Source organism: Brienomyrus brachyistius, chromosome 3 (assembly GCF_023856365.1).
Source record: "Brienomyrus brachyistius isolate T26 chromosome 3, BBRACH_0.4, whole genome shotgun sequence".
NCBI lineage: Eukaryota > Metazoa > Chordata > Actinopteri > Osteoglossiformes > Mormyridae > Brienomyrus > Brienomyrus brachyistius.
In genome coordinates, this window is record NC_064535.1 from 17,606,633 (window position 1) to 17,624,196 (window position 17,564).

At 45.4% G+C, this 17,564-nt stretch overlaps 2 protein-coding genes across 4 annotated transcripts; both read left to right on the forward strand.

Annotated features, from left to right (window-relative positions):
• Nucleotides 1–699: 699 nt before the first annotated feature.
• On the forward strand, nucleotides 700–7,995 carry fbxo28 (F-box protein 28). Its single transcript, XM_049007956.1, has 5 exons — nucleotides 700–903; nucleotides 1,814–1,923; nucleotides 5,516–5,654; nucleotides 5,883–6,078; nucleotides 6,242–7,995. Exons 1-5 carry the CDS (start codon nucleotides 715–717, stop codon nucleotides 6,652–6,654), a joined length of 1,047 nt encoding a protein of 348 aa, XP_048863913.1. The 5' UTR covers nucleotides 700–714; the 3' UTR covers nucleotides 6,655–7,995.
• degs1 (delta(4)-desaturase, sphingolipid 1) lies at nucleotides 7,906–16,091 on the forward strand. Of its 3 annotated transcripts, none has more exons than XM_049007961.1 (3): nucleotides 7,906–8,045; nucleotides 14,708–15,450; nucleotides 15,540–16,091. In XM_049007961.1, the coding sequence occupies exons 2-3, from the start codon at nucleotides 14,734–14,736 to the stop codon at nucleotides 15,684–15,686; spliced, it is 864 nt and encodes a 287-aa protein (XP_048863918.1). In that variant the 5' UTR covers nucleotides 7,906–8,045; nucleotides 14,708–14,733; the 3' UTR covers nucleotides 15,687–16,091. The 3 variants fall into 3 exon arrangements, with proteins under 3 accessions (XP_048863918.1, XP_048863916.1, XP_048863917.1); XM_049007959.1 differs by lacking the exon at nucleotides 7,906–8,045 and adding an exon at nucleotides 8,465–8,734; XM_049007960.1 differs by lacking the exon at nucleotides 7,906–8,045 and adding an exon at nucleotides 8,853–9,384.
• The last annotated feature ends 1,473 nt before the right edge of the window (nucleotides 16,092–17,564 follow it).

A 17,564-nucleotide genomic window follows, 5' to 3' on the forward strand; every position in this document is an offset into this window, starting at 1 on the left:
CACTATCGGTGGTTGCCATTCGTGGACAATTTGTACTGCAAAAATAGCAAGTTAAGGGAGGCCTAAGGACAATTTCCCCACAGGGATCAATAAATAATCAATTATTATTATTAAATGGTTCCATCCCAGTATCCCAAAAGTTCTAGCAAATATCAAAATTCGTAGGTGTTCTCTGTGTTCGCATTTATTGATTAAAAATGCTTAGCAGGTTAAAACCTTAGTATCATTTATTATTAGTACAAAACAAGGATGCTCAACTTCAGACAAACGTTCCAAAATTGTTATCTTTCAGTATAATAATGTCCGGAGAAATAAAAAATAAACAATGAGATTAAAATTCATATTTCCATAATAAAAGGCAAGACCAAAAGTGCTTGCTTCTGCTGCTTGATCGGTATTAAAACCCATCAGTTGACAGCAGACGTCACCTTCACATTGCATTATGGTATGCAAAGAGCATCGTTTGTACACTACTGGCGGCACATCGTGGGCATTTTATAGTGCACTATATAGTGAGCTAGATTTAGGTTGGAACTCAAACGGCACTACAAAATGGCGGACGCACTCTGTAGTGCACATTTTCGGTAATACGGACCGATTTTGGAAACAGTCCCGGTATTTTGACAGAAAAGGGGCGGAACTCTCGAGCGTCGCGTTTCCCGGATAAACGTAAATTGGGTCGACGTCACTTCCGCATTTCCTTAGGAAGCGAAGATGGCGGCCGTGGAAGAGAGGGTCGAGGGAGGTGTCGGGGCGCTGGATTCTGACTCCCCATCGCCGAGACTGTGCATCCCCCCGCCGGATCAACCTCACCAGAACAACCCACTCTTGGGTCTTCCCATTGTGGCGATCGAGACGATTCTCAATTTCTTATCCTACGACGAAATCAGTCTGCTGCGCCTGGTGAGACTGAACAAAAACAAACCCTTGGTCGACTGGCCGATGCGGGAGCGAGAAAAGGGGGTGACGGGCACCGGAGGTTCGACGGATTTTGCGTTTCGCCACGCGGTGCCGTCGTGCGGCATTGAAAATAAACGGCGCCGGTACAAATTCGGAGCACCGAGGGTTGTCTTTTCCTCATTCTTAACTACGATCTAACGCGTACGTTGTAGGATCGCCTACTTGTAGTGTGCGTAAATACCCGACGCTGACCGTTTTTATTTTTGCAGATGGCAGAGCAAGGTGACCACTTTTTCGTATGTACTAAGCTAGTTGGGCGCTATCCGAGAAAGCAACGGCAGAGGGGTGTATGGTGACAGGAGGGTTTTTACGCTGATTAATGTTCTTAATTGGCTAGTGAGCATATACAAACGCCTTATGGCAATTCGGTATCTCGATCCGATTCGACGACACGACTGGTGTGGGGCTGAGGTGTCAGTCTGTCAAATTTGTTTTCCTTAACGAACGGGAGAGTGCGACTTGCGGACGTCGGTTTTCTAATTGTACGTTTGCTTTAACTTAGCGGATCCGGCCGATGCTTCTGTTCATAGGTTTGTTGCTGTACCCGCAGCGCATATCGCCGCTTGTTTAGCGGTCACGACCGCGATCGTAGTCGATCGGACACTTATTTCTGATACTGGTAGTAAAAATCGGCTACGTCAGTATTGCGGTACTAGTGCAAGAAAAGTAATCTGATCCGACGCAGCGCGATGAATAGAGTGATTTTCTCCGGCGGCGGATGGAGGTGGCCTAATGCGTGACTATTTTTAGTAGCGTGATTATAATCGCTGGGAAGCCCTCTGTGCCTTTTTCGGGTGAGAGGACTCAAGCCGTGATATCGGTAACCTGAAGCATTACTCTGGTACGTCCCCAGGTGTGCAAACGCATGGATATGATCTGTCAGCGCATGCTGAACCAGGGCTTCCTCAAGGTGGAGCGCTACCACAGTCTCTGCCAGAAGCAGGTGAAAGCCCAGCTGCCCAGGTAAGGGGTTTCTCATACTACACATGAGTATAACCTATGAGTGACACGCCTCAGCGTAAGCCGTCTTTGAATAAAGCAGAAATATCATATCGGGTACTTGAGTTCTCTTATAGGATCCCGTGGTGTGTTTATGAAACCAGTGGTCATATGTGGCTGCAGATTTACAAAAGTAGTAGTTTGTGTTTGTTGGCGCAGGGTCCATTTTACAAGCCGGCCGTTTTCCCGTGTTTAAATACGCGCTTCGGCCTGGGTCGTAGACATGCCATAATAACCGCGTACCTTTTCAAGGTATACAAGGGCTATTCAAATCGCGGTCCACAAAGGCCAAGCACTGCTGATTTTCCAGCCTCCATTTACCCGTGAACCAGGTGTGAAGTCTCTGTGGCCAAGCAGAATGAGTCATTATTAGCCTAACAACTTAGGAGAACAGAAAACAAAGCCTCGATTTGGAATCGAGCCAGATAAAGGAATGTCAGTGTGCTGTAGTTTTTTTCCCCTCATCAGCTCACAGTGTATTATTATTGAATAATTATTACCGCATCAACAGTGGTGGCAGAGTGGTGGCTCTGAAGCTAGGGATCTGTTGCCAGCAATCGGAAGGTTGCCAGTTCGAATCCTGTGACTGCCAGGAGTGATTCTTCTTCATTAGGCCCTTGGGCAAGGCCTTTATCCTGCAGTTGCTCCGTTCTGGGTGTGACGTTAATCCTGCAAGCAAGTCCTCCAACGTTCAGGGAAAATGTAGGGGTTGGTGGCAGGATTGGCATTCTAGTCAGAAAAAAACTTCACACTGTTCCAGTCCATTCGAACTCGTGTGGTGCTGAGGTATCCCTCGCCGCACGGCTGCACTCGGGTTCTCATCCCTGAGGTGATTTGTCGTGTGGTGGAACACACTGTATCGGCATGTGCTCCTTACTCTCCCATTAACAGGGTAGGATTCGGTGTATCCCCTGACACTTCACATCTGATTTCTTAATGATTTTATGAAGCAGAAATTCTGCAGAAAGCAACATATCAGTTAACCTTAATACAGTCACTGACAATACTAAAAACAGGAAATCATTCTTATCCAGAATATGTATATCCTTATCACATTGGGAAGAATTATGTTCTGTTATATATTTAGATAATACACTTAAAACAGTTTAAGTTAAAACTGTTGAGAAGCTTTACATTTGTAGTATTTGGTATATTGTTAAATATGGTGATAATGCTTATATAATGTTGTCTTGTGCCTATAGCATGACCATGTACTGCAGAAAGCTTACAGGGTACCAGTTGCTGCATATTACAGCTGATCCCAAGAATGCTAACTTTTAGGTCTTTAATTTGTATCTTTTTATCATCAGGGGTCTATGGATTGTAGGGCTGCCGCGATTAGTTGACGTATTCGATGACGTTGACGCTGAAAATGGGTCGACATCGGTATTTTAAATTAGCGCTTTTTTATAAAATTCCCATTATGATTTATAAAACACTTCAGTTCATTATAGCAAATGTTTTCCTTTAATATCACTGCGTAATTAATGGTAAATGGACTGCATTTATATAGCGCTTTTCTACTCCTACGAGTACTCAAAGCGCTGTATATTTCATGCCTCACATTCACCCACTCATTCACACACCGGTGGCGGAGGCTGCCATGCAAGGCGCCAACCTGCTCACAGGGAGCAATTTGGGGTTCAGTGTGTTGCTCAAGGACACTTTGATGGGGTCAGGAGGAACCTGGGCTCAAACCTGCAACTGTAATTATGGGAGTAGCTCAAAATATCACAAAACAAAAAGGTGGTTTTACTCCGTTTAAAGTACGATGGCATACCATCATGGCACTAGCACTATGCACGAGCACCTGAAATGGCGACACACAGGAGCTATTTCAGATGCGCATGGAACCCGAGTAGGCAAAACCACACTAAGTGCTGTCTATGAATGGTTATTAAATCTTGTCCTTGTAGTTGCTAAATACACTCATTATTAAAGTTGTCTGCCTGCTACATTAACATCTCCATTGAATAAGTGTTTGTGAAAATGTTTAGGCTAAAATCTGGGCTTATTCTATGTTGATTGATGGTGCTTGTGTGTGCGTTCCTGGTCGGTGGACCTGTTGGGACCAGTGTCCTTATCGTAAACTGAAACTAGATAAAATTTATAAACGGAAGTAAAAATGAAAACCATTTAAGAAAATAAAACCTTTAAGACATTTATCTGCAAATATATATGCAAAATTAATGTCCACATCGTGCCGAAAAGCCGGTGTATGTTATCTAAGGACCAGCAATGGCATGTAGTTTGTTGTCAAATTTTAAGATAATTTTAACGGTCAAGTTGATTTTATGGAGGGAAATGAGTTGTTTAAATTAATTGAACATTGCAACCATAAAGTCATTAGTGGCAGCTAGAGCTGGGCGGTATTTTTTATATCATCGGTTTCACGGTATACAACGGCATTTTTTTTTTTATGACTGGGCATTTGCCACATTTTACAGGATTTTACAGTGCACATTTTTGTTTTATGTTTTTGCACTGTTCCTACATTAACTACTTTATTTCATTACTAGTCATCTGCTACCTTAACATACAGCTAACGTGTTTGTTGGCCAACTGCTTATGGTTAAGTTAACATTTTTGATAAGTGTTTAATAGTTCAGTGTTGCTGGAATGCGAGCTTTACGGACCTCAGGAAATTTCTCATAAAGACCCGGATGTCGGCCTTTAAGATGCTTCACCAGGTTTGACGTGCTACTTGACTTCGTCGCCACAACTTTGCAGCACTGGTTGCATAGAGGCTTATCGACATCCTTATCTTGTCCGTGCTCGTCTGCAAAATACTTCCAAACGGCACTTTTGCGTTTTTTTTTAAATTTATTTACTAAAGCAGCTTGCTAAGTGCCTTCAACTGCAGCATATGCCATGTTCAGCCAGCTCGGTTTGTGTGAGTTAACCAGCACGAAAGTGTTAAGCGGCTATTGAGAGGAGGGTAGGGGCTGCTGTAGTGGTACTGTGTGAAGTGGTGTGGATGACGCGAAAACCACACTGTTGGTATCAATAATGGTGAAAATGAGTATCTAATCAGATACTAATTTTTAATATTGATCTGAGAATCGATCTTTTGACAACCCCAGTATCTCATTATTTTCATCTCCAGCATCAGTTATATCTTCCGTTTCTGATCTTTCGCGGTATATTTTTAGCGGTGCAGCAGTTTAAAAATGTCCCCCCTTAAACAGTTTCCATCTGCGCCACTTTCTGAATGTTGTGTAGGCTATTTAAACCAGTATTGAGGTATAAGAAAAATTCATATCATAACAATAATAAAAAATGGTTTTCGGTATGAACCGGTATACCGCCCAACACTAGTGGCAGCCTTAATAGATTATTTAAACATGAATAGTTGACATCAGCTGCAATCAAAAACATCTGATCACAGAGATGCATGCCATATATACTATCTCCTTTTTAAATCCTCGTCTATGAATTAATCGCAATGAGTCTAACCGCAGAGGATCGTCTATCAGTGCTTTGTACTGCTGGGTGCCCCATTATCTCCATCTCCATGAGGTGAGCGTCAGTGTGTGTTGTTCCTGTTCCCTAACAGACGGGAGTCCGAGAGGAGGAACCACTCTCTGGCCCGTCATGCCGACATCCTGGCCGCCGTGGAGACGCGCCTCTCCCTGCTCAACATGACATTCATGAAATATGTGGACTCGAACCTCTGTTGCTTCATTCCTGGCAAGGTGTGGGGATTTCTGTGTGTTATTTTGTATTATGCTGGGGGGGTCCTTATGGTGATCACTTTAATAGGCTGGTGCAATTTATTTTTTCAATGGTATATAATCTCGTTCGTTTGAAACTGCACTTCAGGTTGTGGCCACAAGGTGGTGCTTTAAACAAAGTGTCAACAATAAGCAAAGGCTTTAATATGTAGGTGATATGAATGAGGCCTTTTTGTCTCCCTGCCACAGGTGATTGATGAGATTTACCGAGTGCTGCGCTATGTGAACTCCACACGGGCTCCCCAACGGGCCCATGAAGTGCTGCAGGAATTGCGGGATATTTCATCCATGGCCATGGAATACTTTGACGAGAAGATCGTGCCAATCCTGAAGAAGCGGCTCCCGGGGGCGGACCTCTCAGGCCGCCTGATTGGCTCAGCGCCAGGTAAGGTGGAGCTATGTGGCAGTGTGGCTTGTCATTAATATTAAAACTGAGAGGGCGCACCAGGGGCTTTAAACGCATATCATACCAGACATACTGTGAAATGTATAGCAGGACAGATGGGTCAGTGACTGTTTTTGTGTTCTGTCATTTCACCATGATCCAGTGGCTGGGCCCTCTACCTCGTTGACTACCATGTCACTGCTGGCCAAGAACACACCTTCGCGCTCCGAGATGACCAAGGTGCAGCAGCAGGTGAAGGTAAACGGGGCGTCCATGACAACACTGCGGCGGGAGATGACGGAGGTGCGTGTGAAGCAGCTGGAGCAGCAGAAGCAGCTGCAGGACCAGGAACAGAAGCTGCTGGAGCAGACACAGGTCATCGGGGAGCAGAACGCACGACTCGGCGAGCTGGAGCACAAGATCCGTGAACTGATGGAGAGGGCCGTGGGAGCCGGAGCCCAGCCCGGGGCCGGTGCCACCCCACCTGTGTCAGGGGGAGCTGAAACGTCCAGCAAACGGGCCAGAAAGAACTCGGACTCTCCCCGCCAATCCAAACGTCTGCGCAGCAAGAAATAGGCACTATTATTTCCCATGCCCTGTAATAATACTTTTTTTATTTTTCTGAGAGCATGCAAAGGAGATCTACAGGGGGAGGGGTAGGAGGCGGGTCACCTGTTTCTTTGTCATTAGCTCTCCTCCTTCCCATAAGGACCCAGCTAGCCCCTGGCACGCATGACCTTTCTCCTTGGGAGCCAGGTGTCCATCTCATGTCTTTTTTTGGCCGGAAACGCAGGTTCTGAGCGTCGGTGGCAGTGCGTGCCACACGGGCCTGGACAGTCGACGTCACCTTAAGTAGCAAAGATAATAGTGACGATAATAAATGTTAACCGGGGTAAATGTAAGCAGAGTGCACGACTGCACAGTTTTTGAGCAGTGAGGGGCCCAGACCGAATCAAATGAAGTAGTAGTTTTAGGGTCGGTTGGGAACAGGCAGTTGTAAAAGGGACGTCTTTGCCCCATGTCACGTACGTCGTCTTCGCGGCGAATTATTTCCCCACGCGTCCTCCGAGTCTATAGAGAGGTTGACGTATTCAGTTCAGTGTTTTGCTTTTAGACTCCGATTTAGTGCAATAAAGGAGCACGGTTTGGTGGCTGCGAAGGATATTGGGTCATTAATACACAGGATCAAGTCCAACAGTGTGTGGATGAGAGGCGGGTCTAGGGAAAAAGTGAATGTCGACAGGTAACACTGGATTGAGACGAGGTGGTGCAAAATGGGTCATTCTGAAGTGTCGTAGGGAAGCAGAGGCGCCAGCCTTTATCGGTTTCCTTCGTACACAAACGTGGAGACGACCGGTCTTTATGGCAAAGCAGACGGACGACGGAGTTTTAAAAGACTTGTTCTCTCTCGTCTGCTTTTCCGTTATTCGATCATGTCGTTTTTTGTAAATTTCTACGTTCGCGTATGTATGTCTGTCCATCCGTTAACCACTAACGCGCTTTTGAAAACGTACTTCTTGCCAAATGTCCGCCCTCCGAAAAACAAGAGACGTGCGGGGTGCATAGAAATGAAGCAGAAGTTTGTATGCATGGCAGTATAGCGAGTTTCGTTATATTTTTGTGATATTAATCTGGCGAAGCTATCTTCTGGAACTTGTGCATTGGACGACCCAAGTCTCAAGCGGCCAGGCCACAAGTCATTGCACCTCTGTGTCCGGGGTGGGCCGGGAATATGTGCGTGTCCGGCCTAGAGAAGACTGTACTGTAACCTTTCTGTAATAAAACTTGGATTGTGGAACATTTGATGTATAAGGAAGATCGAGGTTTAATGTCATTAGCCTGAGTTTTGGATCACTAATGATTTGTCACACCTGTTTGTCGAAGTACAAAACAAAAATTAAAGTTGGCGTATAAGGAGCGGCAGCGTGTTTGTTTTTGGCGAGAACGACGCGGAGGACAGCTGTAAGGTAAGTCAGTCACCGTGGTCAGAATGTGCACAGGATGGGATGAGTGGGAATAGAAAAGGCCGAGTGCCCATCCCTAGCTGGCGCTATTCTTTTCCATCGCGTCGCCAAGAATCTGGGTGTGGACGTCTCTGGGGAGCGTTGTTTTTCTCGCATCAGTCCCCCTAGTGTTAATTTCAGAAGCCACTGACAACTAGGGTGCAATTAAAAGAACATATCTGTAAAGTTGGTTGAAAATCAGATGTATTGTATTGAGCGTGTAATCGCAAAGTGGCGCTGAAGTACAGGGTGTGATGGTGACGAAACCCCAAAAGCACCGTCGTACCATGTGGGACCCGGATGCAAACTCGACCGGTTTATAAATTTTTTATTTGAGCAGCACAGCGTGATAGACTGACGGCGTTCTGTGGAGAGGCGGAGGCAGGGTGGGGCTGGAGTAATGAGGCCGATGGGCGGGACGAAGGGAGTCGACGTAACATCATCCGGTGTCACGGGAGCGGCTACGCCTAGGGCCTGGACTGAGCGGAGTTAGAACGTCATTGAACCCGGCTTTGCATTTGGGTGCGATTGCTTACAATTGTGCGTGGATAAAACGAGGAGACTCGCGGATATGGGGAACCGCGTCGCCCGAGACGATTATGAATGGGTTTACACGGACCAGCCGCACGCTGACCGACGCAAGAAAATCCTGGGTGAGTTGCAGACGTCTAAGGGACTTAGAACTTGGCGTCGAGTCTGCAGGGCTAGCGGGGAAATTGGAGGGATGTTGTCAGAGAATGGCGTATGTGAGGTCCGAAAAAGTTTGTACGAATACATGTAATATGAACTTATTTTTAATTGCTTTGCTGTGGTAAGCGTGTCCCCATCGCCTTCCCAAACGTAGCGGTATTTGGGCAACGCTGTGGCCAGCCCGGTGATGTGGGTGTTTGGCCCGTGGCTGTATTAATGTAGTGCCGACAAACTGGCTTGTCCATTAGAGACGCTCGCAGAGATGATAGTAGTGAAGACTGTACGGCCGAACGGTATAATTTACATGTTTTATGTGGACATAGGCGTCGACGTGGTCATACGACGGAAGGATGGTGGTAAATCGGGTTCCGGGTCTCGCCGAGTAACAGTCCAGTGAGCGAAAGGGAGCTTGTCTGTGCCAGGGTAGAAGATCGCGGCGGTGGCGATGTCGCTTGTTTTCTTATTTCTTGGTCGTCTCCCTCGGGGTGGCGCTTATACGGTCGATATACAAACAGCGGGTCGTTATAATCGATGGGAAGCAGATTTCAGTGTGAGGTAGAAGGTGGGACGTTTTCGGGGATGTCGGCGGCGGATGACAGCGAAGCGGAGAGAAGTGAGTTTTAATATTTAAAACGGGCCGAAGTGAAACACTTTCTCGCTGTAAGGAGCGACATTTGTGTAGCGACACGCTTCTGTAGCTGGCAGCTGGCTCTCTTTAGCTGCGTTAATAATTGAAAGCTAGATGCCTGGGTGCCGGTTTTATTTACATGTCACGTTGGCACCCGACTCAGTAGTTGCTAAAGTTCAGCCTTTATCGACACTCTGATTAAAAGAGAGGCCGTCTGTGGCATGTAACACATCCAGGATGTAACATTGTAAATAGGGGACTCTTGGCGTACCTATCGGGTGTGGGGAATGACAAACAAGTACCGTCTGGGTGTACCGAACCAGGCTGCGCTGCCCAATTTTCAAACGGCTTAGGCTGCGTATGAGATGCGATACTGAGCATCAGAGAGTTTGGGGAGTGGGCGAGGGAAGCGCGTGTACGGGGATTTAAATGTAAAGGAAAGCCAATTTATCTGATCACGGAGCTCTTTTTGAACAAGTATGACATTTTCATTTTATGACTTAAGTGAACTGTGCACTTACTGAGCTTTAAGGCTTGGCACGTGGCACGCCTAAAATTGCTTGGAATATTTAATTTAGTGGAGTGAGGATAGTTAGGCCCCGACATAATTAATATTAACATTACTCGCTTAAGCCTGATTGGTTAAATGCAAGCCCTTGACAACACCCTTAGAAGAGGGTGTGTGAGAAACTGAATCTACTGGCTTCTGTTTCTGTCAGATTTGCAGACACTGATTTTTGCCCCTATCAAACTTTTGTGTACACTGCATGTTCCATCATATTTCGCACACACTTACTATTCACGGGCATATGCATACAAAAGCCATGTGGTAGAATTACTAGAAAGCTTGATAATGTATATGAGATTATAGTTTTGTGATGAAGAGTTCGGTGGTCTGTGTGAGAAGTGTGATTACATTTGCAAGACTTTGTGTATAACTGACAGTTTGTGAGAAGTTTGTATAACTCAGGAAGTTTGACAATGTGTGAGGAACTGAATAATGAGTTCTGTGAACTCTGGCCTGCATAGCTTCCTAACATTTGGCTTGCAAATATAATAATGTAAGCTTTGTGTGGTGTGTAGGACAGACTGGACAGGGCACAGTTTGTTTGTTCAGAACGTTTCATAAACCCAGGCAATTCAGACTACTTTTGCAGAGTAGAAACAGTGGATTAAAAACAAGAAATGTGTAAAAGCATGTCAGTATAGTTAAAAAGTGGAGAAACTTTATTTTGCAGTTAATAAAACTGTTTAAATGGAAGCTCCAGGCTCAAACAGAAGTGCAGGAAGACAGGTAGGTTTTCGGTTTTGATTTGGAAGAACCTGAAGTACGAGAACATTGCAGACAGTACTGTAGCCAGTTCCAGTGATGGGTGGCAAACCGGCTGAATGGGGCTCTAGGCATCGCTGACCCACCCCTGCTGATGATTTTTTTATTTATTTTTTTAACTGGCCTATCGGATTTAACTGATTTTAATAAGCAAGTGTTGGTACTTTAGAGTCAACTCTATAGATGACTGGAAGTCATTGTAAAGATCCAAGTCTTTCTTCTTGAACTTCTGTTGTCAAATATTTCTGCTTTATCTATTTAGTGGTATCACAATGCAGTGTAGACCCTTTCTGAAATATACTAAATTAGCCATTGGGAAAAGTCATTGAGTCGATCATAAGCAATTTTTTTCCCAGTGATCTTCCTTAGAAATGGAAGAGTAGATGTTGGTGTATTGCATCCCATTTTAATCAAGTTTTGTACCTGTGGTTTGTTTTGGGGGAAAATGCCTATTAGTAATGTTCTGCTTAGGGGTTTTATCGTCACTGGTTATTTAAAACTCTTTTTATGAAGGCCATCAGCAGAGCACAGCAGTGGAGGTGGACCGCCTTAGGCACAGCCTTTCTCTGTAGGTTTTCACAGTTTTGCGTCGGGGTAATAGTAACATGGAGTAACAGTCATAAAGGTTCAGTAACAGCCACTGTTTTCATTTGGATTTTTTTTACATCGTTACATTTTGAATGGCTCTTCCCCTGTTAGGTATTTAGCTCAGGAGATGACTGTGGCAGTAGATCTGTGATCAGCTTGTTGCATGTCATTTGTTTAGCAGGTGCTATTATTCAGTGACATGCCGCTTTCTCAAAAAAAGAAGTATCAGCTGGTCCCTGGAGCAGTTACGGTTAAGGCCCTTGCTCAAGGGCCCAATGGTGAAATCACTTTGCTGATCCTGGGATTTTGAACCGGCAACCTTCCCAATCAAAGTACAGTGATCTAACCTGCTGATCCACACACTACTAAGCCCTTTCAAATTTCCAAGCTGTAATTAGAAAGCCTCTGCTGGGAAACCTTGTAGTGTATTTGGAGTTTAGGTTTTCCTGCATCCTATTTTAAGTAGTTTAACCTTCTGTGTTTTATTTTTCTGTGGAGCTTTTTGTTTGTCAATGACTTGTAACTAATGGGTGTTGCAGCCTCTGTCCCACCTTTGAGTTAAGCCTGAGCTCATAGCTGGCAATGCAGACACAGGTTCAAAGAACAGGGCGCTGGTATGTGCACTTTTAATGGAAACATGTCTAGTTAGGTATTAGGGAAATGTGACAAGATTTAGGCCACTTAAACTGTAGGAGCCAAGTGTGGAGTCTTGAAGGACAGGAGGACATGTGAGAAGTTAGATGCCCACTGACAAGTGTTTTGGACTTTCTTAGGAAATTACAAAGTTCTTTCAGGGGGCCTCCTCTGATCGCTCTCTGCAAGCAATATTTGCATGGAAATAAATGAATTTGCAAATTATAATGGAACCCTTCTTTTTAATATACAGTCTTATTCTCCTTTGAGAGACACACACACAGTTGAAAGTGAAGCTTTGGGGTTAGGCCATTTATCCAGCACCTTTGGAGCACTTGGGGGGAGTGTGGAAGATGTGATTATTCTGCTGAGGTGCAAGCCAGCAACCTTTGGAACAGACACAGAGGCTTAACCCACTGAAACAAACCGCTCCACGAACTGGCATTAATTTAATGGATTTCTATGTGATGAGACTATTTAGGGTAGTTTGGTTACAGTTTTTCTGAATTGCTAAAACGCATTTCCTAAAATCACCTCTCTTTTCCTCAAAACACTAAGCACAAAATTCAAGCTACACTCAGACTTTTTACTCATCTTGCAAAATCAAACAATCTTCTTTAAACGATTGTCTTTGCTAAAAGCAAACACTGCTTTCAGATCACGCCAGTCAGTACATAAACACTACAGAGCAGTCATTACACACTAGGGCAAAAAAACTTGAAAACACTCCCAATCAAAACTGTGGCTGGCATGCAGAGAAACATTTTACTGTGGATGTGCTGTTTTGCATGTTGAGCTGGAAATTTGGAAACCAAAACACTGCAGTAAAAAAAAAAAACATTGTGTTCCAAAAGCGTATGTATACAATTATACAAAACATATGTAATGTCTGCAGTATTTACAAAGTAAAAAATCCAAATGAGGCATGTTACAGTAAAATGCTGGGCTACTGCCAAGTCAGTGTCACGGAAGAATGTTCATTCTGCCTCATCACCACGTCTCAGGGCTGGATAAGGACAGAGAACTTTGTCTACATCACAGGAAATGCTCTCCATTGCTGGGCAATATGGGAAGAATCCTCTGTATGACCCATTTGTACCTTGACGTTGAAATTCAACTCACCTATGGTACTTGCACTCTCATCCGGCATGTATTCTATGTTCTAGTCACTCTTTGGCTCCTTCATACCTTTATAAACATGTGTGAACAGTTTTGATTCGTTGTGTTTAAATGATGACTCTTGTATCCTGGCCGTGCTTAACTTTTGCGACCCATGTTTTCTGTTTTGCATCAGTGTTCACCATGGTGCAAAATGTATTTTGATGAATGAAAATGTGGTTGGAGTTGCGCAAAGAGGGTGACTCAGCCACAAATTGTGTCTGACTAGGTGAAAACTATTTAAAGTTTCACCAAACGAGTGACTGATTCACTGAGTTTTGGCAATTGGCAGTTTTGTTCCAGGAATAAGGTTTAGTGTGTTAGCAATTCATGAAAAGTAATATCAGAGCAAGTGGGCCTGGGGAGATCGCATGCTCAGCTTTCCACCTGATGATGGAGATGCCCATGATCGCAGTTCTGGGTGTGGCCATGAATATGGCTGTATGCCACCACTTGATCTGGGCGTCAACCCTCCTTGATTGTTTCCACCTTGAACTGTGTCTCCTTGTGCAGCTCCATTCGTGGCCCGTGTGTGTTGTTTGTGGATATGAATTGAGTGTACTCTGCAGCGTGCTTCTGTCAGCACCTCCTTTGTAATGGTTGGTTGCCAATGGAGTCTCGGTCACAATCGCTCTTTGGCACATGGGTGTAGTTTGGTGTAGTAGATGCCAGAGCGGCACTCTGAGGTTCTGCGTTTTAGGTCTAGTGTGGTATTTCAGCTGGCAGTCACTGATCCAGCTCACTTTAGAGCCAGATTCGAATTTCACATGGTCGATCAGGTAAGAGGACACCCATGTTGGTATTGTGGTGCGATCCCTGTTTTCACCTTGGTTTCCTAGGTTATTTGGCTGGACAGTGTGAAATGTCTATCATCATAACGCTCTGGAGTCATGCAGCTTGAGCTCTCAGGAGCAAGAGGTGTATCTGTCTGGCGCAAAGTGAACATGTCATTCTACATGCAAGGTTTGGTCTGAGGCTGGAGGAGCGCGTGTGAGTCTGAGATGGGTCAGTTTTCGGTGACCCTATGGTTCCAGTCATAATGGGTTTTTTTTCTGTTGCCTTCAGTAAGTGTTTCAGGCCCCCGGTATTTGAGCAGGTTGCAGTCCCATGGTGAAGTGCCCCCCCTCCATGGGTCTGTTTTCACTGAAGCACATGTCAGAAAGGTCTTGCTGCTGTTCCCCCTTCCTTGAAATGGTCTTTATTCCATCCTCTTGTTCTTTTGTGGGCAAAGTCTCTGATCCAATCTGAGGTTTAGTGTGTGTAGGGATGGGGTTGGGGCGTGCCAGTGACTGAATTGATGGGTATTGGGTCAATAGGTTTCAATTAAAGTGTAGCCGATGCCAAGTTAAGGCTACAGGGGTGGAAGCATCATTTCAGCACTCTGGACTCTGTCAGTGTGTGCAGGAGACCTGTTTATTTGTGTAAAATGAACAGCAAGTAGGAGGGCAGGTAACACGAACACAGTGGATAATCATCCACACCGCAGTTTAAAAGCAGTAAAATTGTTTTGCTGTAGTCAGTGCTGCAGTTGGGTGAATGTGCCAGAGTACATGTCTGTTGTGTGGCAACTCATATTTAACCCTCTTTCTTTCCTCACAGCAAAATACCCAGAGATTAAATCGCTGATGGGACCAGATCCGAGGCTGAAGTGGATTGTCAGCAGCATGGTGGTAATGCAGTTTGTGGCCTTCTACGCTGTCAAGGACTTGGAGTGGAAGTGGGTGCTGTTTTGGACGTACATTTTTGGTGGCTGCCTGAACCATTCGATGACTCTGGCTATCCACGAGATCTCGCACAACACGGCTTTTGGCAACAACAAGGCAGTGTGGAACCGCTGGTTCGCCATCTTTGCTAACTTGCCCGTGGGGCTGCCATACTCGGCATCCTTCAAGCGCTACCACATGGACCACCACCGCTACCTGGGTGGGGATGGCGTGGATGTAGACATCCCCACGGACTTTGAGGGCTGGTTTTTCTGCACGCGCTTCCGGAAGCTCATGTGGGTCGCCCTGCAACCATTCTTTTATGCACTGCGGCCGCTCTCCATCAACCCAAAGACCCCAAGTCGGCTGGAGCTGACTAATGTAGCGATCCAGCTGGTCTTTGACTTGGGCCTCTACTGGCTGTGGGGCATCAAGCCTGTGGTCTACATGTTGGCAGGCTCATTGCTGGGCATGGGGCTGCACCCCATATCTGGCCACTTCATCGCCGAGCACTACATGTTCCTCAAGGGCCATGAGACATACTCGTACTACGGCTCGCTCAACCTGCTCACCTTCAATGTGGGCTACCACAACGAGCACCACGACTTCCCCAGCATCCCTGGATGCAGGCTGCCACTGGTCAGTGTCTCTCTGAATCAAAGTAGGAAATATTCTGCCCTCTGATGTATTACACCTCTAGACCTGTGTCTCTCTCTGTGTCCTGGCAGGTCAAGAAGATAGCATCCGAGTACTACGACGACCTTCCGCAGTACACATCCTGGGTCAGGGTGCTGTATGACTTCATCATGGATGATGAGCTGAGCCCCTACTCGCGTGTAAAAAGGAAGCTGAAGGGAGATATCAAGCTCGAGTGACTGCTGTGGCTGATGTTTAAAAGTGCATTTTTTAATTGGTATGCCTGTTTTCATTGAGAGGATTTCAGTGAGTGTGTATGTGGAAAGACAAGGCATCTTCCTCCCACCTGCCTTCTCTCTAATGTGGGGTGAAGATCCTGCTTTCAGTGCTGAGGGTGATTGTGTCCTTCCCTTGAGGCAGAGTGAATGTGGGACCTGCCTGCTTGTGCGGGTGGCATGTGGTGAGCTCTCCTTCTGGTGGGGACGTGTGAGTGAGGATGATACTTAGTGGATGCCGGCTGTTACACTTCTTGCCCCTTTGGTGTGGCTGCTTGTCAGTCTGGGCCCTGACGTTTAATCCTTGCACCCTACAGTCAGTATTGTGGATCAATGGCCCACTTTTGCAATAAAACACACACCATGCTATCTTGTGTCATGGAGGGATTTTTTTGCCATTGCCATGCACTTTTTGAGCACATGCCTCATACATCCCTATCCAACACAACAGGGGTTGGATGGCTGGCCCTTTTAGGCATTTAGTCTTCATTGGCACGGGGGAATCCCACTAAACCAAGAGAAACATTTTAAACAAACCTTTTATTTCCAAGCCAAACAGTACACCACCTACAGCAGTCAGCCATAGCACTGGAAGCAACCAGGAAGCCTCTCACTGCACCCTGCAGGAATGCGGGGTTGGACATTCAACCTGACCCACCTCCAACCAAGCAAGTAAAAAAATCTTTAGTTTGAATCCCAGTATAATTCCAGAACTATTTATTTGGTCAGTCAAACTCCTGATGAAAATAAAGATTTAGGAAAGTTATGTACAGGTGATAGAAGAGATTTAGATCGAACTATAGAACAATAAAGTAATTAAAATAGAAGTAATAAAATAATAAAAATAAATGCTGTAGCAGCAATAATATTAACAGTGGTTTAAATAAAACCCTAACCCTGGGTTACTACAGCAAACATATACACCGTATACATGGTTATTTAAGGTGATTCTGCTTCTGTTCTGTTTGCGATCAGCAGGAACAATTTCCTGTGTCTCTCAGTTGTGCAGTGTGGAAGTTTTAGCCTGTTGCTGAATGAGCTCCTGTGGCTGCTCTGCATATAGTGGAGTGGGTGTGAAGAAAAGTCCAGTATTGTCCTTATTTTGGACAGTGTTCTCCCCTCCAACATCTTATTGAAAGAGTCCAGTTCCACTCCCACAACTTGGCTGGCCTTCTTAATGATCTTTTTGAGTCTGTTAATGTCCATGACCCTCAGGCTGGTGCCCCAGCACACAACAGCATACATGATGGCACTGACCACTACAGACTCGTAGAACATCCGTAGCATCGTCCAGCAGATGTTGAAGGACCTTAGCCGTCTTAGAAAATAGACGGCTCTGGCCCTTCCTGTAAACGATGTCCACATGTTTAGACCAGTCCAGTTTTTTTGTCCAAGTACACTCTCAGATATTTGTACTCCTCCACCCTGTCCACACTGACGCCCTGTATGTTAACCGGGGACACTGGCACTCTGGTCCTCCTCAGGTCCACTACCAACTCCTTTGTTTTTGTCACATTGAGCTGAAGGTGGTTTTCCTTGCTCCAAGTGACAAAATTGTCCACCACAGATCTGTGTTCGCTCTTACCCCCAGTGATACATCCAACTACTGCCAAGTCATCAGAAAACTTCGGAAGGTGGCAGCTCTCTTGGGCAGTAGCTGATGTCCGTGGTGTAGAGAGTGAAAAGGAAAGGAGAGAGAACAGTTCCTTGCGGTGTCCCACAAGTCAGTTGTTGAAATGTATTTCCTGCTAGATATGCCACAGTCAACTGTAAGTGGTATTATTGCAAAGTGGAAGTGTTTAGGAACAACAGACACTCAGCCACAAATTGGCAGACCACATA

Excerpts from the sequence above, each read along its gene's own strand:
- fbxo28 (XM_049007956.1), top strand. The coding sequence starts at position 715 with ATGGCGGCCGTGGAAGAGAGGGTCGAGGGAGGTGTCGGGGCGCTGGAT. Across the intron at positions 5,655-5,882 it reads GTTGCTTCATTCCTGGCAAG|GTGATTGATGAGATTTACCG; the intron begins GTGTGGGGATTT and ends TCCCTGCCACAG. Across the intron at positions 6,079-6,241 it reads CCTGATTGGCTCAGCGCCAG|TGGCTGGGCCCTCTACCTCG; the intron begins GTAAGGTGGAGC and ends ACCATGATCCAG.
- degs1 (XM_049007959.1), top strand. The coding sequence starts at position 8,653 with ATGGGGAACCGCGTCGCCCGAGACGATTATGAATGGGTTTACACGGAC. Across the intron at positions 8,735-14,707 it reads CCGACGCAAGAAAATCCTGG|CAAAATACCCAGAGATTAAA; the intron begins GTGAGTTGCAGA and ends CTTTCCTCACAG. Across the intron at positions 15,451-15,539 it reads CTGGATGCAGGCTGCCACTG|GTCAAGAAGATAGCATCCGA; the intron begins GTCAGTGTCTCT and ends GTGTCCTGGCAG.